At 39.1% G+C, this 19,611-nt stretch overlaps 1 protein-coding gene across 3 annotated transcripts in view; it reads right to left on the minus strand.

Annotated features, from left to right (window-relative positions):
* The window catches only part of ADA (adenosine deaminase), a 48,225-nt gene that overhangs the window by 4,560 nt on the left and 24,054 nt on the right, over positions 1–19,611 (minus strand). For all 3 annotated transcript variants that reach the window (XM_020789235.3, XM_078392578.1, XM_072996928.2), the window contains exons 6-8: positions 8,086–8,210; positions 3,254–3,325; positions 1,310–1,408 (exon numbers count right to left, since the gene is read on the minus strand). In XM_020789235.3, coding sequence (XP_020644894.1) covers positions 1,310–1,408; positions 3,254–3,325; positions 8,086–8,210 — 296 coding nt within the window. The remainder of the gene's footprint in view (positions 1–1,309; positions 1,409–3,253; positions 3,326–8,085; positions 8,211–19,611) is intronic.

Genomic DNA, 19,611 nt, shown 5'->3' on the forward strand with positions numbered 1-19,611 from the left:
GTTATCTCTTTGAAATTGTGTCCTTATTCTTCTTTGTGGTCTCTGTGATTCACACATGTCAGTGATTCCATTTTTCTTGTGTACCACAAAAGAGTACATTTTGAAAACATTATTTTATATAAAATATACACATAAAAATATTTCTGTAAGGTAAAATTGAGTTATGCCTGTTTAGTCAGTTTCTGCATGCCCACTACAGAAAGGTGATTGGATAAATTGTATCCATTTAACAAAAATGAATAGCTGAGTCTCAGACATCATAAGCACTCTGATCTGTGCCACACAGAGAAGATGGCATTATAGACTGTGCAGCAAGGTACATCCTCCTATAGCTGGCATACAGATTGTATGCTCTTTCAAAGTTCAAGCAATGAACCTTTGTGAATCAAATAACCAGTCCAGTTACAGCTCTGAATTCATATACATATTTCCTTACATGTGGCAAGTTGACCCGTACCAGTGATGCCCCAACCGTAAGATTTAAAACATTAATGTTTCAGTAATAACAAGCATTCTGTTCTTCAAAAATCAAGTAGACAATTTTTGTATATATGGGATTAGGACCTAAATCTAAATATTACTCCCAACTAGAGTACACACAAATGAATGAAGATTTACAGAAATACTGAATTACAACTGAGCAGTTACTCACTGGGTCTAACAATTAAACATGAATGAAATCTTATGAAACAGCTTGTATTATGTATGTCTCATATCTCCTGATTAGACTTAAGGAGTAGGAGTTTTGAAATCAAGTCATAAATTAGATCATTACATTTATTTCAGCTGCAAAGCAGAAGATACTTCAATACTATAAAGCCAGAATTTATTCACTCCAAGTAAGGCCATGATCAAATGCCTATGCAGCAGTGCAACTCTCACTGCTATTGCTTCATAGCAAGAATACATGCTTTGCATGCAAAAGACTCAATCCCTTATATCTTCAGAGTTAACTCTCTGCATCTCCAGGTAGGACAGAGAAAGGAGTCTGTCTCATACTGAAAATAGCTTTTGCCAATTTGAAAGAGATGAGCAAATGGTCTGACTAAGACAACTTCCTATGAACTGTTAAGTTGAATTGAATATTAAAGAAAACATTTCGTGCTATTAGCACATTTCCTCTCAGGCATTGTAATTACTTTACTGATGACCAGTCAGGGAACAAAACCATGCAGAATGAAGTGAACCTTTGCTAATACAAACAGGGAGCTCCTGGTCTAATAACATCCTAAATGTATTGTCTAGTTTTGATATTTTTTACACAGGATAATAGCTAAAAAGATCTGATGCCTGTAGGATAGTCCATTACCTCAAAATGTATATTGTCTTTTAATTGTTTGTATAGAAATTCATCTTCAAAAACACGGTAGCCATGGCCAATTCGCTCTGCCTTTAGTATGTTGACTGCCTAAAAAAGCATGGGGTGGGGAGGAAAGGAAGATTGAAAAATATGAAGAATTAGATATTTGCTAACAAGATTGCTCTGAATTACGTGCAAGAACTACACCAAGTCCAAACATCAAAGTTAGAAAGGCTTCATTGATATATTCAAAATGATCCCTCCTATTATTTAAGACAGTGTGCTAATATGTATTTTTAATACAATGCACTAACAGCAGAAGTTACTTTTTAGAATACAACTGTCAGAATCATCTAGCTAGAATGTCCAGAGCTTCTTCAGCTCTGGTAGAAAGCTATTTATAAAGACAGCTTTAGTATATATGGGACATACATTCTGGATATGCTATATATGTTTGCGTTGTTTCTTGGAGAAATATGGAAGTAATGTGAAGTCCATGAGATGAAACTTTGCTGGAGTAACACCAAATTACGGTTTGAGAGTACATGTGAATCAAGGCTAAATGAATTATGCAAAGACAGATTACCGCATATCAAATTTCAAAACTCCACAAACATGAACATAAAGTTCTGAGAATTTACTATTAGCAGAAGAAATTCATATATAATCTGCAAATTATAATCAAGCAAATCTACTGCCTAATTAGGAATTTCTGTCAAATATTTCATAGAAATTGTATTTTACATAAAGAGAATCATCACCTCCATAGTAGGTACTTATGCACTAAATCTCTGGATGGAACCAATTATGCAGAATAAACCAGGATTATGAAAGGCCTGTGTGTATACACAAAATACTTCGGTGTGTTCCTTGGAAGTTTACCAACTGTGTCTTCCCATATAATAAAAAGTTTCTCCAAATAAATCTTTGATGTTCATGATAACTTTTAGGGTGAAGGCAGAAAAATACACTACATACATGTTGAAGATCACACATAGCTGCTTGGACCCTGGCCCAAGAAACTCAGCATACATGATTATATCCTAATATTTTATTTTAAAGAAGCAGTCTTTTGCTACACATTAGAATCCTGGAAACAAGAAGGAAGAGGGGTGAATATGTAAAGAATTTTAGTAAATTGGTGGATAGTTGGATCAAGGATTAAATTCTACAGGGGACAAGCTTCATCCAGAGCACTTTTAAATTGCTGATATTACCAATACACAGTTAATTGCTTCTAGAGAGATTGTATACAGTGGGGTCTCTACTTAAGAACGTCCCTACTTAAGAACAATTCCACTTAAGAACAGCTCCATTTGCTAAATTTTGCTTCTACTTGAGAACAAAAATCCAGATAAGAACAGGAAAAAAAAACTTTCCTGCTTTTTTTTAACCTTAGGTCATCTTAGGTTAAAAAAAGTTCTCCCCCTAGTGGTAGAGTACGTATTAACCAGCTTTGCATTAGTTCCTATGGGAACTAATGCTTCAATGTACGAACGCACCTCTACATAAAAAAAACAGCCAGAACGGATTAATTGGTTTTCAGTCCATTGCTTCAAAATTAGCTTCGTCAGAAGTGCTTTTAACACTGTTCCCTGACCTAAGGGGAAAAAAAGAAAAAAAATCCCCCTCTAGTGGTAGAAGGCAGAATAGCAGCTTCCCATTAGTTTCTATGGACGGAAAAAAGCAGATACGGATTAAATGGTTTTCAATGCATTCCTATGGGAAATGCAGATTCTACATAAGAACTTTTCCACTTGAGAACCACCTTCCAATACCGATTAAGTTCTTAAGTAGAGACCCCACTGTACACTACTTTTAGTAAGCATCCTCAGGGTTTTGTTGAAACCATTTCCATTAAGGAATGAACTTCCTATGATTTGCTGTATTACTGTTGACTAAGATCCTTTTTGAAGAGATCCAACTTTGTTGTTCTGTAAAACAGTTTCTTACCTCTTTGATGACCTGAGGGGGTCCAACCTCACCAGCGTGAACAGTTCGATGAATGCCACATCTCACAGCTTCCTGAAAAAAAATGGAACACAAGACAGAAAAACAGAGAGGGAGTGAAGCTATGACTGCAGATGCTAAAGAAAATAACATGGCTAAGGATTTTTTGCTACCTTGTCTTTTCTTGGCTGTAGCCTTAAAATGAATTGTCTCATATAAATACAACAAAGAATAGAAGTATCCTAGGTAGGATTGTTATATTTCCTAAGGAAGGAGAAACAAATGTTAAAACACATACAAAGCTAAAAATGCTTATTTCTTGCTTACTACCCTGTTTCCCTGAAAATAAGACCTAAACCGAAAATAAGCCCTAGTATGATTTTTCAGGATGCTTGTATTATAAACCCTACCCCCAAAATAAGACCTAGTTAAGTGAAACCCCGCCTTCCACCATTGTGCAGCAACCAGAAAAAAATGACATGATTGTTGTACATGAAAAAAATCCCTGAAAATAAGCCCTAATGGGTTTTTTGGAGCAAAAATTAATATAAGACCCTGTCTTATTTTTGGGGAAACATGGTAGATGGGCTCGGAAGGAAAATCACCATGTGATAAATTTAACTTTCCAACCAGTGCCGCAATCCGATGTACTTTTAGAATATATATAAAAAGAAGATTAAAAAGTTGTGACACCTTAAAGACTAACAGCTGTATTTTAATATGAGCTTTTTTGTGTCCTTTCTTCTATATTTCTTGTTTGTTTTGCTACTTGCCTGATGTACAGAGTTAAACAGCTATCTCTTCTAAAACTATCTTATACCAAAAGCAGTGTGCTGGTTCACTTATCCCAATACTTGCTTTCACTGTCTGTCATGAACTCTGCTGGGTCCCACACAGGATTTCCTAATTGTTACCTAATCTTACCAAGTGATATCAGAGATACCCATGACGACAGATTATCCACTATAGTATGCAGTAGCATATGGGGGGGGGGGGGGAATCAGGGGTTTAAGATGTTTTATCTCCTATGAGAATAAATGAGCTGGTCCATTGACATTCGTGAAATATGACACAACCAAGCCACATAAATATTCCAAGTGGGAAATAAGAACAAATAGGACTTTTAGTTTAGATTCTTGGTAGAGTAGGACAAATATAACTAACTGCTGTACTGCTTCATGTACCTGAGGTCAAATGGGTAATAGTTGCAGGGATGAAAATAGTTTTCCCTGGAAAACAGAAACATTTCACTGCTATTTTTCACCTTGCCATTTAATAAATTATGCTCAACCCAACTACAGTATTTGCTGCAGGAGGTCAATGTGGGAGACTCCCAAGTTTGTGAGGGACTATGACTGGACTGCTCCCAAGAAAATACAAGTCTGAGATCTTTAGAAAGTCAGCTACATACATTAATTGTCCATAACCTCAACTTTCTCTTTACTTCAATTTATTCTGCAGAATACATGATAGAAATAATCTCTTAAAATCCCCAGTAATTCTATACTTGATTGCCATTACTGTATTGTCCAGCTTTGTTCTAATCTGAGCAGTATGCAAGGATTCCAGAAAGTATTTCCAGTTATAGCACACAGATGCGAATGCACTGGATGTTTATGTCTCATGGAAATGCAGTGTTTTTATGCACCGTATCTACCTGTACATGCTGTGGCTCAGACAAATTTCCTGCATGAAGTTTATGGTTGCTGTTTGAACTTGCGAGCAGGGGACTCCTTCTTTTGGATTATCCCTACCACCAGCTCAAGCAAACAGCCAATGTTCCCTTTTCCACTGCTGCAGCTAAATGGACTTAATACTGGCCCCTTTAAAAATAAGAATGTTTTTTGCTAGAACACAATTTTGTTTACATTGGTGACAAATCATGTGTCACAGCACCAAGCAGCAGTATATGTGCATATATTTTAGGATTGCTATCTACAAAATAATAAGCAGGCTTTATAAATCAAAAAGATTTTTATTTTTTTTAAAAAGGTACAGTAAAAAACAAACTGCAAGTACAATGTTTCACACTGTCAGTTTTTAAGGGATATAATCCTAAATCCTTTCTTCTTTATGATTTTGAATACCTTTTCCACAGACAGACAGATACGTTTTCTGATACAGGTACTAATAAGACCATACTTTTTTTCACAATCCACAAAATATACATATAGTGCAAAATCACCATGAGTGAGTCAACATTTGTGAGGAGAGAACTTTCCTAAAGTTGCTGCTGCTGCAATGAAAGAAACTCCCAGTCGTACTACATTTTGTAAACGGTAAGCAGAGGAGCACTGACCAGCCTATCCTCAGTTATTTCAGCTTAATACCATGTTTGATTACTTTGTGACCCTTGACACTTAAAGAAAAAAAAACACAGACCACTTTCCCTGTAGACCAAACCACACAAAATATTATTTATGCAATTAGTAATCATATATTTTTTTAAAAAGTAAATGGCAGGTACATGGGGGGGACCTACAGTGTGAGGGAAGCGGATTGTAACATATGTTCCAGTTGTGGTCCTCTACTGTAGCTCCAATGGGCTGTTTGTACCAGGAGCACAGGAAATGCTTCAGATGCAAACAGCAGCCATAGTGGGGAAGGGAGAACCTGATCTAAATCAGGGCCACTGCACATGCAAAAGATCATGTTTGCATTTAATTTCTTTTAAAAATTATAAACTTATTTATTGACTGAATGACAATGTTATCTTGGCTGTAGGACTGAAGAAGTATGCTGCTATTCTTTGCCTTTAGCAAATTATGTGGACAACAAAGAACGTCTTAGAATATCCCATTGCAGTGGACTATCAGGCAGAATTGAGAACCAGATGCATATTGGACCCAAAGAGCAATTAGTTTTATCAGTTGGATTAACTCTTTGAACAATTATACCTGTGACAAGGAAACTGGATATCCCCCCTTTCTTTCTCATAAGAATTACCAGTACAGGTTTATAGAGATTTCAGGAACAACAAGCAGCTTAAAAAATGTTCAACTTGCACAATTCTTGGCAAGAAACATCAGCATACTAAAATGGATAAGAAATTACTAGTTAAGCAATACATTATCATTAAATACTTCTGGGAAAGGCAATAAATGGAAAACTATGTGATATGAATAAACTGTACAGTGTAAATGGTTGGTGTGGTGGTGGTGATAACTACATGTCACCAAGGCCAAAGAAATCAGTAAGAGCAAATGGCAAGGAAACATTTTTAGAATGAAGAACAATGTATTTCATCCCAACAGATATTCCCAGATCTTATCCACACTAAGCATTTATTCAACTTCCTTTGCATCCATGGTACCATTAGTTCCACATAATTCAAAGCTGAAGCTGATATCAGCCATGTCAAATTAAAACATACAGCTTCCAGGTTTTCTTACACCACTACCACATGCTGGTAGTGTATTTTTGTTCCACATTGTTACAATTTGCAGTGCTGCACAATTTGCTTGTGTGGGCCCTAGCACCATGTTGATCAGTGCTGGTTATGGGTATGTCTTGTGAGGTGGTATTTTATTATGGGTGTCACCTTTCCACAACTATGCAGCTCAGTGCCTCTCACACTTTTAGCTTCCATATAGAAAGAAATTCTTCTGTTTCTTTCTCTCAGTTTCCCATATTAATTTGGGATTAGAAGTAGGAACCCTTCCTTGTTTCTAGCAGCCCTGGGATATCAGCTACTCTCCATTTTGTCTTTTGTTTTTAAAATAATTTCTCCCAAGGGACATAAGTGGTTTATAACACCAGGGGGTGATTTTTCAGAACACTGAAATGTCATATTATAATTTCTCACTTTAGGAAGATGAATAAATTCCTTGTAATGGTTTCTTCCCATGGATGTTCATTTTGTGCGAACATAGGGCTGGTACCTCAAACAAAGATAATTTAATTCTGTGGTGATGGGAAGATTCAAGTGCAATGGAAAACCACAGGAAAAAAAGTCATTCTCATATCTGCTCCATGGAAATAACAATTTCCCTCATGCGGGGGGAGATAAAGAGGAGAGAGAGGAGGATAAAGAGAAGAAGAACAAGAAAAAGGAGGAATGGAAGGAAGGAGATATCCCAATTGGTTGGGGTGGCTAGAGCTAGAGGACCCTTGGTCGCATGAGATAATACAGACGAAACGACGGTTAGAAGAGACAAAGAGATGGTAGAAGTCAGTCCCAAAACCCTTCCAGGGAGGAGAACACGAGAAGAGGGAACCTTGGCACAGCAGATGTGAGGGAACAGGAGTTCAATGGACCATGTATGTGTACCCAAGAGAGAAGGGTCCTTCGAGAAGGGAGATACGTCCGGATCCAGTTTCCCCAGTGTTGACACTCACTGAAGGAGAATAGGCCTGACACCCATGTTGCATGACTATAAGCACCAGTCGGAGCAAGCCCCTATGGAAGCCTACTGATTGAGAGGGGTTTGGAATATACTCGCATTAGGAACTTTGTTTCATACTCCAGAGTGAAAAGACTGCTGGACTGAAAGGTCTCAAACTGAAGATCCTGTTGGACCTAGAGGTTACTGTTCACACCCCATAGTTGAATAAACCATTATTGCAAAGTACCTTGTCTCCAGTCTAATATGAGTCAACAAATAAGGAACTGCTTAGGGTTAAGCAAGAAGCCAGTCACAGTGAGATTTAGTTCCTGTACTCTAATCCAGTGCTACTCAAGGAATGCAAGACCTTTGGCCTCAATGCATACTAGCATATAGACTGTTGCAGGAGAGTATTAAATATTCTTGTTCTCAAATTATATGGCACAGTAGTTTCAAATTGTCTATCCTCCCTCAATATGTTTAGGTTTATTCTATGTAAAACAAACAAACCTCATAGGCTGTCTGATGTCCTTGGCAGGTCTCAGCATTTATTGACTCATCCCCAGCTAAGTCTATCGCAACCACTGAATCATTCTGATACTTCTTACACAGCTGCACGACTTCAGGTGACCAGCCTGAAAAGAAAAGCAAGAGTAAGAATGGAGGTTTTTCATAAAACATTACACAGTGATTCAAGTCTAAAGTCTCCAACTTGGAACTTCCAACCACCAAAGTCATGATAAAATGTGTTATTCAAAGGAAAATATCTGTATGGGTTTTTCACCTGTCAAGGACTTACAAGAAGATCAGTCAGGTGTTGAATACAATCCAGCAACAAAGAATGACAACTCAGTTAATAAATGTTCTTATTACTAGGCAGAGGACATTTTAGTCATAGTTATAAGTGAATTACAAGCTATAGCTCTTTCTAAAATGCAGTATTTGAAGTCCACAAACCACATTCTGCAGAATACAGTATTATATACCTATATTATTGCCTTGCAGCAAAGCCATGTTTTTGAAAGTCTCATCCCATAATGGCAAGTCCTACTGTATTTTACAGACTTCGTGGACTACAATTCACTTGAACAGATACATGAAGTAACATCCTCAGTATCAAATACAGTGGTGCCTCGCTTAACGATTTTAATTGGTTCCAAAAAAAATCGCTATGTGAAAACATCGTTAAGCGAAACACCATTTCCCATAGAGATGCACTGAAAACCGCCATAGGAAAAAACGTTACGCGAAACACGGTTCCTCCATTGAAATGCATTGAAGCCTATTTCAATGGGGGAAAAAATTCACAAAAAATTCAAAAAGACTCAGAACAAAGCCAAATTAAGTTAACAAATGTTTTATTAGGTGCACTAATGATTCCAAGCATTTTAAACATTTTTAAACATTTTAGAATATTTTAAAAATAGCAAAAACGGGGCTGTCAAAAAAAAGTTAAGCGAAACAAGGGGACCTAAAACCAAAAACGTTCAGTGAAGCATGGTCCCGAAATCGTTAAGCGAAAATCGCCCATAGGAAAAATTGTTAAACGAAGCGCAAGATCGCTCCGAAAAAACCGTTAAGCAAATTTTTCATTATACGAAGCAATCGTTAAGCGAGGCACCACTCACTGGTATGTATTTATCTGTCTATCTGCAATGATGGGGAAGGTATGTGGCCATGAAATGCAGAAGGTACACTTTGGGACAATTATCCATCCAAACCTTTATACAGTGGAGTCTCGACTTACAAACGGCTCCACTTACATACTTTCGACCTACGGACTTCTCTGGCTGCAAAGTTTCATTTCAACTTGCGGGCGGAGAATTGACCTATGGACCAGAAGGGTGGGACCTCCGAGATGCCTCCCATGGCGGCGGGGAAGGCCTCTGGAGGTTCCCCCCCTGCCGACACAGGCTTTCCCAGGGAGTAGACCAGACCTACTAGGGGAAGGCTTCCCCCGGTAGGCCCAGTCTACTCCCTGGGAAAGCCTGGGGAATAGACTGGGCCTACCGGGGGAAGCTCTCCCCTGGTAGGCCCGGCCTACCAGGCTTTCCCGGGCAGTAGACCGGGCCTACCAGGGGAAGCCCTCCCGGTAGGCCCGGTCCACCTTGGGAAAGCCTGTGTCGGGGGGGGAACCTCCGAGAGGCCTCTGACAGCGGCAATGGTAGCACTGAGGGACCTCCGAGAGGCCTCCGGCAGTGGCGAAGAAACACTTGGAGGCCTCGGGCAGCGGTGATGGCGGCAATGGGAGACCCCTGGAAGACTTCAGAAAGGTAAGTTTACTTTTTATTAATTTTTGGGGGGTGGTGGGCCAGGTATGGATTATATGGTTTTCAATGCATTTATATGGCAAATGCATTTTTGACTTGAGGACTTAATTCCGTAGGTCGAGACCCACAGTAAACACTATGTAAAGTTTATAGTAAACACTGACAGAAAGCAGCTCTCTTGACTTTCAGGCAAGAGACCTTTTCAGTCTTATCTGGAGATATCACGGGATTGAATGCTGAACACAGTGCTTCAGAAATACACAGAAAAGTTTCAACAGAAACTAGCTGCGTCTCTATTTTCTCTTTTCCTCCTATTTTAGGACTGTTTCAATAATGACTCATATGACCTTTTGCTGCATATATATGTGCCAGATATGTGATGAGCAAAAACAAAGTGTTCCATTCACAAGAGCAAACTAAAATTAATAAAACATTGCTACATTTGAAATGTAGCAAACAAAATAAAATTTTGGCCCTATCTTCAACAGATCATTTAAATTCTTACTATTTCTATTACTAGCATGGTAGAATGTGAATTAACTTAAGAAAATGGGATTTTCACACAACTCATCTTTTGTGAATGAAGAGAAAAGCACATAATTTCACACCTATTGCACTGTACTCTAGGCTCCTAAACATGTACTATAGAAGATTTGATGTTATCCACCTCAAATGCTGTTGATATTGCCCATTGCTGGGTAAGTTATCTGATATGCTTATTAACTGTACTGTAATGCTTCCAACATGAACAAAGATGCATAAAGAAAGATCAATCTACATAAGAAATTTGAAGAGAAAGCAGTAAAACTAAAGTAATAATTCCACTACAAGTGTGCTAAGTTGAAATGTATGATAAGCCATTTTCTTTACCTGTGAACAATTCCAGTATTTACAGCATGCAGATATTATCACATCTGTCTCGTTGTTAATACAGTCAACCCTCGACTTACGAAATTAATCCATTCTGGAACAGTGTTCATAAATTGAAAATCTGTAAGTCGATTTCCCATAGGAATGCACTGAAACCCTGTTAATCCATTCCAGGCAAATAAAAAACTACAAAAAACTAATAAATAAAAAGCACCAAACACTGCAAGCCACTGGACCACAAAAAACAACCCCACCAGCCCAATCCCACCCTGCAAAAGAAAAAAAATTAAAAAGATTTTCTGGCGAGCGAGCCTCACTCAGTTCCCCAACCTCCCTGCTGCCTACCTCCGCCGCCGCCACTGCCGGGGCTGCTCCCGAGCGTGGGGGGGGGGCGAGAAAAAAAAAGAAAGGCTGGATCGCCTTTCTCTCCTGCCCCACGGCTTCTCCCGAAGGCTTTTGCGGCAGAAGAGAAGCCGCATGGGGGGGGGGGGGGAGAAAGGTGATCCGCAAAGCCGCTGGGAGCAGCCCTTCGGGAGAAGCCACAGGGTGGGAGAGAAAGGCAATCTGCACCTTCGGAGCTCTCAAAGGGCTTCCTCCGATGTTGGGGGGGGGGAAGCCCTTTGAGAACTCTGAAGCCGCCGATTGCGGCAGCGGGGACCCCCAGGGAGGTCTCCCATGGTGGCGGGCATTTCCAGCCCTTTCTCCTTGCCTTTGTCGGGCTGAAAGCCCTTTGAGACCTCTAAAGGCAACGAATAGCTCCAGTCGCAAAAAATGGCATTGACTTGCAAATGAAGCCTCGACCTCATTTGTAGGTTGAGGCTCCGTTCGCAAGTCGATGCCAATTTTTGTGGATGGAGCGTTCATAAATCGAAAGGTTTGTATGTGAGGCTGTTCGTAAGTTGAGGGTTGACTGTAGAAGCAAAAAAAATCCATACATGTGCTAAAAGAGGACTTGAATTCAAAACTGAAGCATATCTACCAGTTTTAAATCATCTGTTCATATCTAGCCTACATTTCAACATCCATTGAACTAAGCCATTTTTGTAAGAATACCTCTTTATACAAAAACATGTACCTTTTTAAACAATAACACTATCCGATTAAAAGTACAGGTTGCAAATTAAAGTCATTCATTTTTTTATTTTAAAAACTGACCCCTTAGAATGCTAATAATATAAGGACTGCCATCCAAGGCAATTTATACTGAGAAATGGCACACAAGCTAATAGACTGAACAGTTTTATCTCTCCTGCTTTTATAAGAATCAGTTACAAAGCTCCATATATTTCACTTTATGTGGCCCATTAAATTATTCAGAATCAAGGGGAAAAATAACAAATCAGAAAACAATGTTGAAAGAAGACCTTTCAACAACAGCAACACCTAAAGTCAATTACTTTTTACAAGAGAATTACTTTTTACAAGAGAAAAAAGCTAAGAAGTCTGGAGGTGAGAAGTTCAAATAACTTCAGGCATCTTGTTAAAAGCGCTTTAATGGAACAGGCTGCCACACCAAATAGGGAAGTCAGGAGGAACAAAGTCCAAGCTTATCTCCTCAATTATTATGGTCTCACCATAATGGATCTGGAGTGTGCACCTATAAACAATGCTGGGAAACCTATGCCACCAAGCAAAATGCTCACTAGCAGCTTCTGTCAAAATGCTCTTGCTGTCTAGCTTTCACAGATATCAACTAGTCTGTTAATTTCAGGGGGAAAAGTGAGTCGGATCCAGATTTAGACATGTGCAACCCTGCTGGCAGAAGACTCCCCTACCCACTCAAGCCCCCAGATAATGGCGCAAAGAAGTTTGAAGGGCCCTGTTGAAAAATACTAGTTGTGATTTAAGGCAAGGAAGGCTCTTGCAAAATGCATCTACTTTAAGCAGAGCCCTTCTGCCCTTAGAAGGCAGATCTTGGATTCCATGCCATAAATGTTGCATGCACACAAATTGTATTGCCCTAAATACAGAATTATTTTTACTAGACTTTAATATCTTCCTATTGGCATGTTTTTCTGTTCATGGGTTTCTGTTGTTTATGGTTAATAAAAACCACAGAAAACTGTTGCATTAAACCATGCTCCTGCTGTTATAATGAATATCAGGTACCTGCATATTAAATATAGGATTTTTATTAAAGATTGATACATGAAGGAAAGTGGCTTTCTGGCACCTATCACTAACCTTGCTGCTGTTGTAAGCAAATGAAAGAAAAAAGCTTCCAAACTATCACGAGCTTTCCTACATTATGAGACTCCTTAATGATTCCATTCAGAGCTTCTTTGTTTCTATAAGGAGTGTAAGAATATGAACAGGTTACTGACCCATCCATCTGCAAACTCCATTAGTAGAAAAAAAATGGGATGTTATGGCTGCACAATACAATACGTAATCATCTTAGAACTGCAGAACTGGAAGAGGCCCTATGGATCACTGACTTCAGCCCTGTCAAGGAGGCACAGTGGGGACTCAAACTCCCAACCTGGCTCCGCAGTTAGATACCTAAACCACTGAGCTATTGGGCCAGCTTTGTCACTGGGAAACAACGTCAAAATCATCCATAATATGTGAAACAAAGACAGTGAAGAAAGAAAAGGGTAAAACCCAGCTCATTTGAAATGTAGTGTTGGAAGGGAGCCTTAAAGATATCACAGACCACCAGAAAGACAGATAAGCGGGTGCTCAATCAAGTCAAGCCTGACTCCCACTAGTGCAAAAATTTGTAAACTGAGGCTATTCTATCCTGCATATACACTGAGAATATAAAACTGACCAGAAAAGAAAATATTGCTGGGGAAAGTGGAGGCCAATAGATTGTCTCTATAAAGCAAGTCATAGCTGTTAGTTTGCAAGACACAAATTTACTGGAAAAGACAATATTGTTTGGGGGGGGAGGTGCAATAGGAAGAGAAAACAAGTTAACATGAGATGCTGTTGGTTTGCAAGATCTGAACAGAGCTGTTAATGATCTAACATTTTGGAGATCATAAACTCATACAGTCACCACATATCAGAAGTGACTTGATGGCATATAACATATTTTGTTTTTCCGCCCTTAAATTACAAAACAACTGTTTGGTGACAACATGGGTGGAATGGTTGAGACTATGATAGGATATAGGCATCAAAATCTGCGAACATCAAATAAGACAATCACAGCCACAAAGCAAAAAAAAAAAAAAAAAAAAAGAGCTTGAACTAAACTAGTGAGTGTCTGAATATATGTTCTCTATAATTTTTAAAATATATTTCAAAATATTTTTACAAGCCTTTTACACAACCCTTTTTCAAGTACAAATCCCTATTTTGGCAGGAAGGAGTTAAACATTTCATCACATCCTGATTGACAGGTTTTAAAGCTCAGATTGCCTCAGGCCTGAAGTTGATTTCCCCTTTGTCAGGAGCCTGGTCTCAGAAATCCTGAGAGAATGTTTACTGAAAGCACTCAGGGCTGGGACAAACATAACTGTTCTGTGTTTTTGTAATACAGAACACTCTAAATTAGAGATGGCGATGAACCACAAGAACCATGAATTCTCCCCATGAACCAATGAAACACAAATTGGTTTATAATTTTTTAAAGTCCCCAGATCGCTACCCCCAGCAGCCAAATGGGAGGAGGTGGCTGCAGCCATGGCAATATTGCCCTGAAAGGCAGTGGGCCAGGATCTGGAACAGCTGACACTGGCAGACTAGCTGTGTTTCTATTGGTCGAGCTATAGACGGTGGTGGGGTTGGGCTTGACTGGAGGTGGATCTGGAGTGGGGTCTGGAGGCACCTCCATGCCCAAGATTCCCACTTTCGCTTATGCCTCTGCTGCCACTTCTGCTTCTGCCACTGCTGCCCACCCGCTGTTTGTTTTGCAGTTTTGGCACTCGGGCTCAAAAAGGTTCACCATCACTATTCTATACTGTATAATTTCTGGTTTCCTCTAGTGGCTAGTTCTTATAATACTGTACATTTTAGAAACAAGGGTTGGGGTGTTAATATTTTCAGGCAATGGGTAAGTGAAACTGTGGGTACTGATCCCGCGGATATGGTGGTCCTACTGTATAGCAACTGAAAGCCAGCATGCAGGAAATATAGGGAAACAAATCTAACATGAACAATGGCACAATAGTTCCTCCCCGGCATTTCAGTTCAGAAACTATGCCATGTACAGCTTTTCCTGCAGATATATAATTTGAAATATGTTATTTCTTAATGGTATTTGCAACTGTATACCTAAAGTCACAATAATAAGGCTGTAGTCATAGAGGAGGTAGTCCTGTTAGTCTGTGCAAACATTCTAGATAAAAATAAATAAATTTAAAATAAAAATAAAAGAACGAATAAAAATGACAAAAACTAGGTGGCATTTTAAGCTTGAAACCTCAGTTCGGCAATATTTTGAAGTTAAACAAGCAGTTCCATCTTCCCCGTTAATATTGTACTATACAAGTGTCATGATACTGAAGAAGAGTGCGACTTGTAGTCAGAGATTAAAGGAGAGTGGGAATTGTAGTCAGTGAGAAAGAAAGAAAATGGAGTCAAGCTTTAAAAATGAAAGGAAGACATGGGAATGTGAGAAAGGCAGAGAGGTTATTTTTCATAATTTACAGCCAGCCTCTTACAGCGTTAATCCTGATAAGCGTACAAGGAAGAGGAGGCACAGAGAGCACAGACCCAACAAATTCTTTCCTAATTGGAATGGAGATAAACCACCTGCATCTTCATGAGAATTGTGGGTTGAACGGATAGTTATGCCTCTTTGAGTTGACTGGTTTATAGTCAAGAAGGAGGAGGTCCAGAGAATGTAGAAAATGAATGATGGATTATGTGGGAGAGATTCTGATTCAATTCAATTCATGATGATGGAGAGAGAATCTGCAAGACAGAAGCTCTCCCACCAAGACTATACGGACTCCCCAAAATCCACAAGGACTCAATCCCACTCAGGCCCATTGTAAGTGCCATCAGCTCCACAACATATGAATTAGCCAAACACCTAGCGACCCTCCTACAGACCCACATTGGACAAACTTCATCCTACATCAAAGACTCAGGAAATTTCATAAGCACGATCAGCATCCTAAAACTCAACCCTGGGGACAGACTGATCAGCTTTGATGTAGTATCCCTATTCACCAAGGTACCAATAAGGGACACTTTGACACTCCTCCAGCAGATCTTTCCAGAAGACATTAAGGCCCTTTTCCAAAACTGCCTAACAACCAGCTACTTTCAGTGGGATAACGAGTTCTATGAATAGACAGATGGATTCGCCATGGGGAGCCCCCTCAGTCTGATTATAGCAAACTTCTACATGGAACATTTTGAAAAACAGGCCCTGGCTTCTGGACCCTTTGCACTCACAGTCTGGTTCCGATACGTGGATGACACCTTCGCAATTTGGAACCATGGTGAAGAAACACTGGAAGAATTTCTAAACCATCTCAACAGCATCCACCCAAATATACAATTCACCATGGGAAAAGAAATAGAGGGCCAACTCCCTTTCTTAGATGTCATGGTCATACGCAAAACTGACCTCCTACTGGGACACAAGGTCTACAGAAAACCCATCCACACAGACCGGTATCTACACAAAAACTCCAACCACAACCCACGACAAAAAAGAGGCATAATCAAACTCAGACCATGCAAATCAGAATTGTGAAGCTCAATTTCTCAGCACCGAACTGAACCATCTGAATTGGCCCTACAGGCAAATGGCTATTCCAAAAATGAAATCAAAAGAGCCATCAAACCAAGAAAAGAACACCAAACTGAAGAGGAAAAACAGCCACTTATAAATAAAGTATTTCTGCCATACATCAAAGGGGTCACAGACCGCATGGGGAAACTTTTTGAAAAACGAAACCTACAAACGGTATTCAGGCCCACCACAAAAATACAACAAATGTTACAGTCAGCAAAGGATGAAAGGGATCCCCTCACAACTGCAGGAGTATACCGGATACCTTGCAGTTGTGGCCAGGTATATATTGGAACCACAAAACGCAGCATCCACACCAGAATCAAAGAACATGAAAGACACTGCAGACTAAAACAACGGCAAAAATCTGCAGTAGCTGAACATGCCCTAAAACAAGCTGAACATATTTCAAAATACTGAAGTACTGGACACCAGCAATCATTATGTTAGACTGCACAGGGAAGCCATTGAAATCCACAAACACAAGCAGAGCTTCAACAAAAAAGAAGAACGTTTAAAACTCAACAAACCCTGGCTCCCAGCACTGAAAAATACAGCCTGCAAACGGTCAATGAACTCTACCCAGCCACAAGGACCAGTGATCACTGCACAGAAAAGACCAGCTAACAACACCCATCAATCACAGTAATAGATCATCTCTTCCCCTTATCACAACAATACACTCACAAAAAAAACACGCTGATCACCATAATCACCCAATCTCCTGAAAAGGACAAAAGTTGTTTCCACAGCTGGAAATACTCAACTATCCAACAAACTGCAACAGAGGACAGACGAGTTCTGACTCCTGTCCTCTGAAGATGCCGGCCACAGAGACTGTCGAAACGTTAGGAAGAAAAACCTTAAGAACATGGCCAAACAGCCCAGAAAACCCACAACAACCATTGTTCAAGAATTAACAGTCACATCAGCAGAAGAGAATTGATAGTTTCAGTAATGATGGAGGAAGAGAAATTCTTGAATATCAGCTACTGAGCAGGATTTTATTTTCTATTATGAAGTGTTTTATAATGTCAACCTGGCTCTGATAGTAAAGCAAGACATAGCACAAGTTGTTTGGAGCTATAATGCATAGTCCGACCATATCAAAAGCAATCAGGTTTCATGGAAAATGTATCAATATAACATTTGTGAATACAATATAACCATCGTTCATGTCTATAATCCAACTCTAAATTATGAAGAATCTGAAAGCTTTTCTGCAAGGTCCAGAAGGAAATTAATCACACACCAAAACAGAATCTGCAGATAATCAAATGCAACTAAAATGCAAAAATAGAAAAATAAACTAAAAACAAATGATGTTACAGATTTGGCTTGGAAGTCAGAAATGAAGCAAAACAGCAACTCAAAGAATTCTGTGATACCAACAAATTGTTTATTGCAAATAACCTACTTCAGGAAACCTAACAAGCTAATGGTACCCATGGACATCATCAGAGGGCCAGCACAGAAATGAAAAAGACTACGTAATTGGAAACAGAATAAGTAGAAGTTCTATGCTGGAGAATATGGAGATTCCCTGCTCTCAATTTCAACCAAACAAGGACACATCCTGGGGTGGGAGGGAACTGTGGCTCCTTAAGAGGCCGAGCACTTTTGCTTTCAGTTTTATTTTTGCTGGAAATATTCAAAAGAAAGGCATTCAAAATACAATCTTCATGACCCCACAGGCATGCAGGTAATAAAGCAACTCAAGTCTGAGGGTAGATGAACCATCATGGGGGTAAGTTTCCTGTTCTTCTGAAGCTCCTTATAATTGCCTCTGTTCTAACAAATTCTACAGTTAGCAGTAAAAGGGGTTTCAGCCAGATAAATCTGATCAAAAATAAATTCAGATCATGTTTAGAGACTGAAAGCTTATATGACATTATGATGGTGAATCGAAATGAACCACCACTACAGTTTAACCCTACTAAAGCCATCGATAAATGGTACTTCAGTGCTAAAACTACCAGGCATGTTCAAGGAGACAAGTGCAACATCTCTGACAGCAGTGCATTTTCTACTAAGAAGACATAGGTGAATACCATGTACGTAATACAATTTGTTTTGGGTTTGTACACATTGTTATGTAGAAATAAAAGTGCCTAGTTTAAATTTGTTAACATAAATTGCAAGACTACAGTCCAGTCATGCTGACTGGTGAAATTTTTGACTGACTGGTGAGACATTCTAAAAATTTTCAAGCCCTGCTGATGATACAATCTGTGAGTGGTTAATAAAAATAGAGTAAAACTGAAAAAGGACTTAAACCTATCATAGTGCCAAAATATACTTTAAATAACTTTTCTCAAGAATCCAAATTCCACGTAAGGAATAGATATGAATTACTAACTTCAACTGACTGTGAACCAGAAGAGATGTGACTAAAAACCCGACAGCTTATCAGGAAAGAATGCAAAAATACTAGTTCTGTAAAAAGAAAAAGAAAGAAAGAAGCCAATGAAACTCTTAGAACGGTTAATGACAGATGAGAACCAAGTGGATTAAGCAACAAATTTAAGGTTACAATACTAAACGCTATTTGCACATAGCCATAAAAAAGTTATTATAATAAAAGATGAAAGAACAGCCAATGCCTTCAATGAAGAATCCTTTGATGCAGAGCCTGTAATTTTAGAAAGTGAAGTGAAAGCTTTTGTCAAAGTAATTAGAAGAAATAAATTGCTAGTAATAGATGTGCCACCATAAGAACTATTCCAAGCTACAGAGATAGAATCTATCACAATCCTAACAAGAATATACCAACAAATATGGAAAACAAAACAATGGCCTACAGTCTGGAAATATTTGATGTACATATACAGTGGTGCCTTGCAAGACATTGTTAATTCGTTCCGCGAAAAACGTCATCTTGTGAAAACGTCTTGCGAAACGCGGTTCCCCATTGGAATGCACTGAAATCTATTTAATGCATTCCAATGGGGAAAAATCATCTTGCAAAAATCATCCATAGAAAACATTGTCTTGCGAAGCGCCACAGCGATCGCAAAAACCAAGCGTCTTGTGGATTAATCGTCCTGCAAGGCAAACGTCTTGCGAGGCACCTCTGTACTGCCATCTACTAGATAGTACCAACAAATTTCAAAATAACACCAATCTATGCTTTATACACAATCATTGACTGTTTGTATTGTGAAAGCCATAGATAATTCTAAAAAAAGACATGCAATA

This window comes from Pogona vitticeps, chromosome 4 (genome assembly GCF_051106095.1).
Source record: "Pogona vitticeps strain Pit_001003342236 chromosome 4, PviZW2.1, whole genome shotgun sequence".
Lineage (NCBI taxonomy): Eukaryota > Metazoa > Chordata > Lepidosauria > Squamata > Agamidae > Pogona > Pogona vitticeps.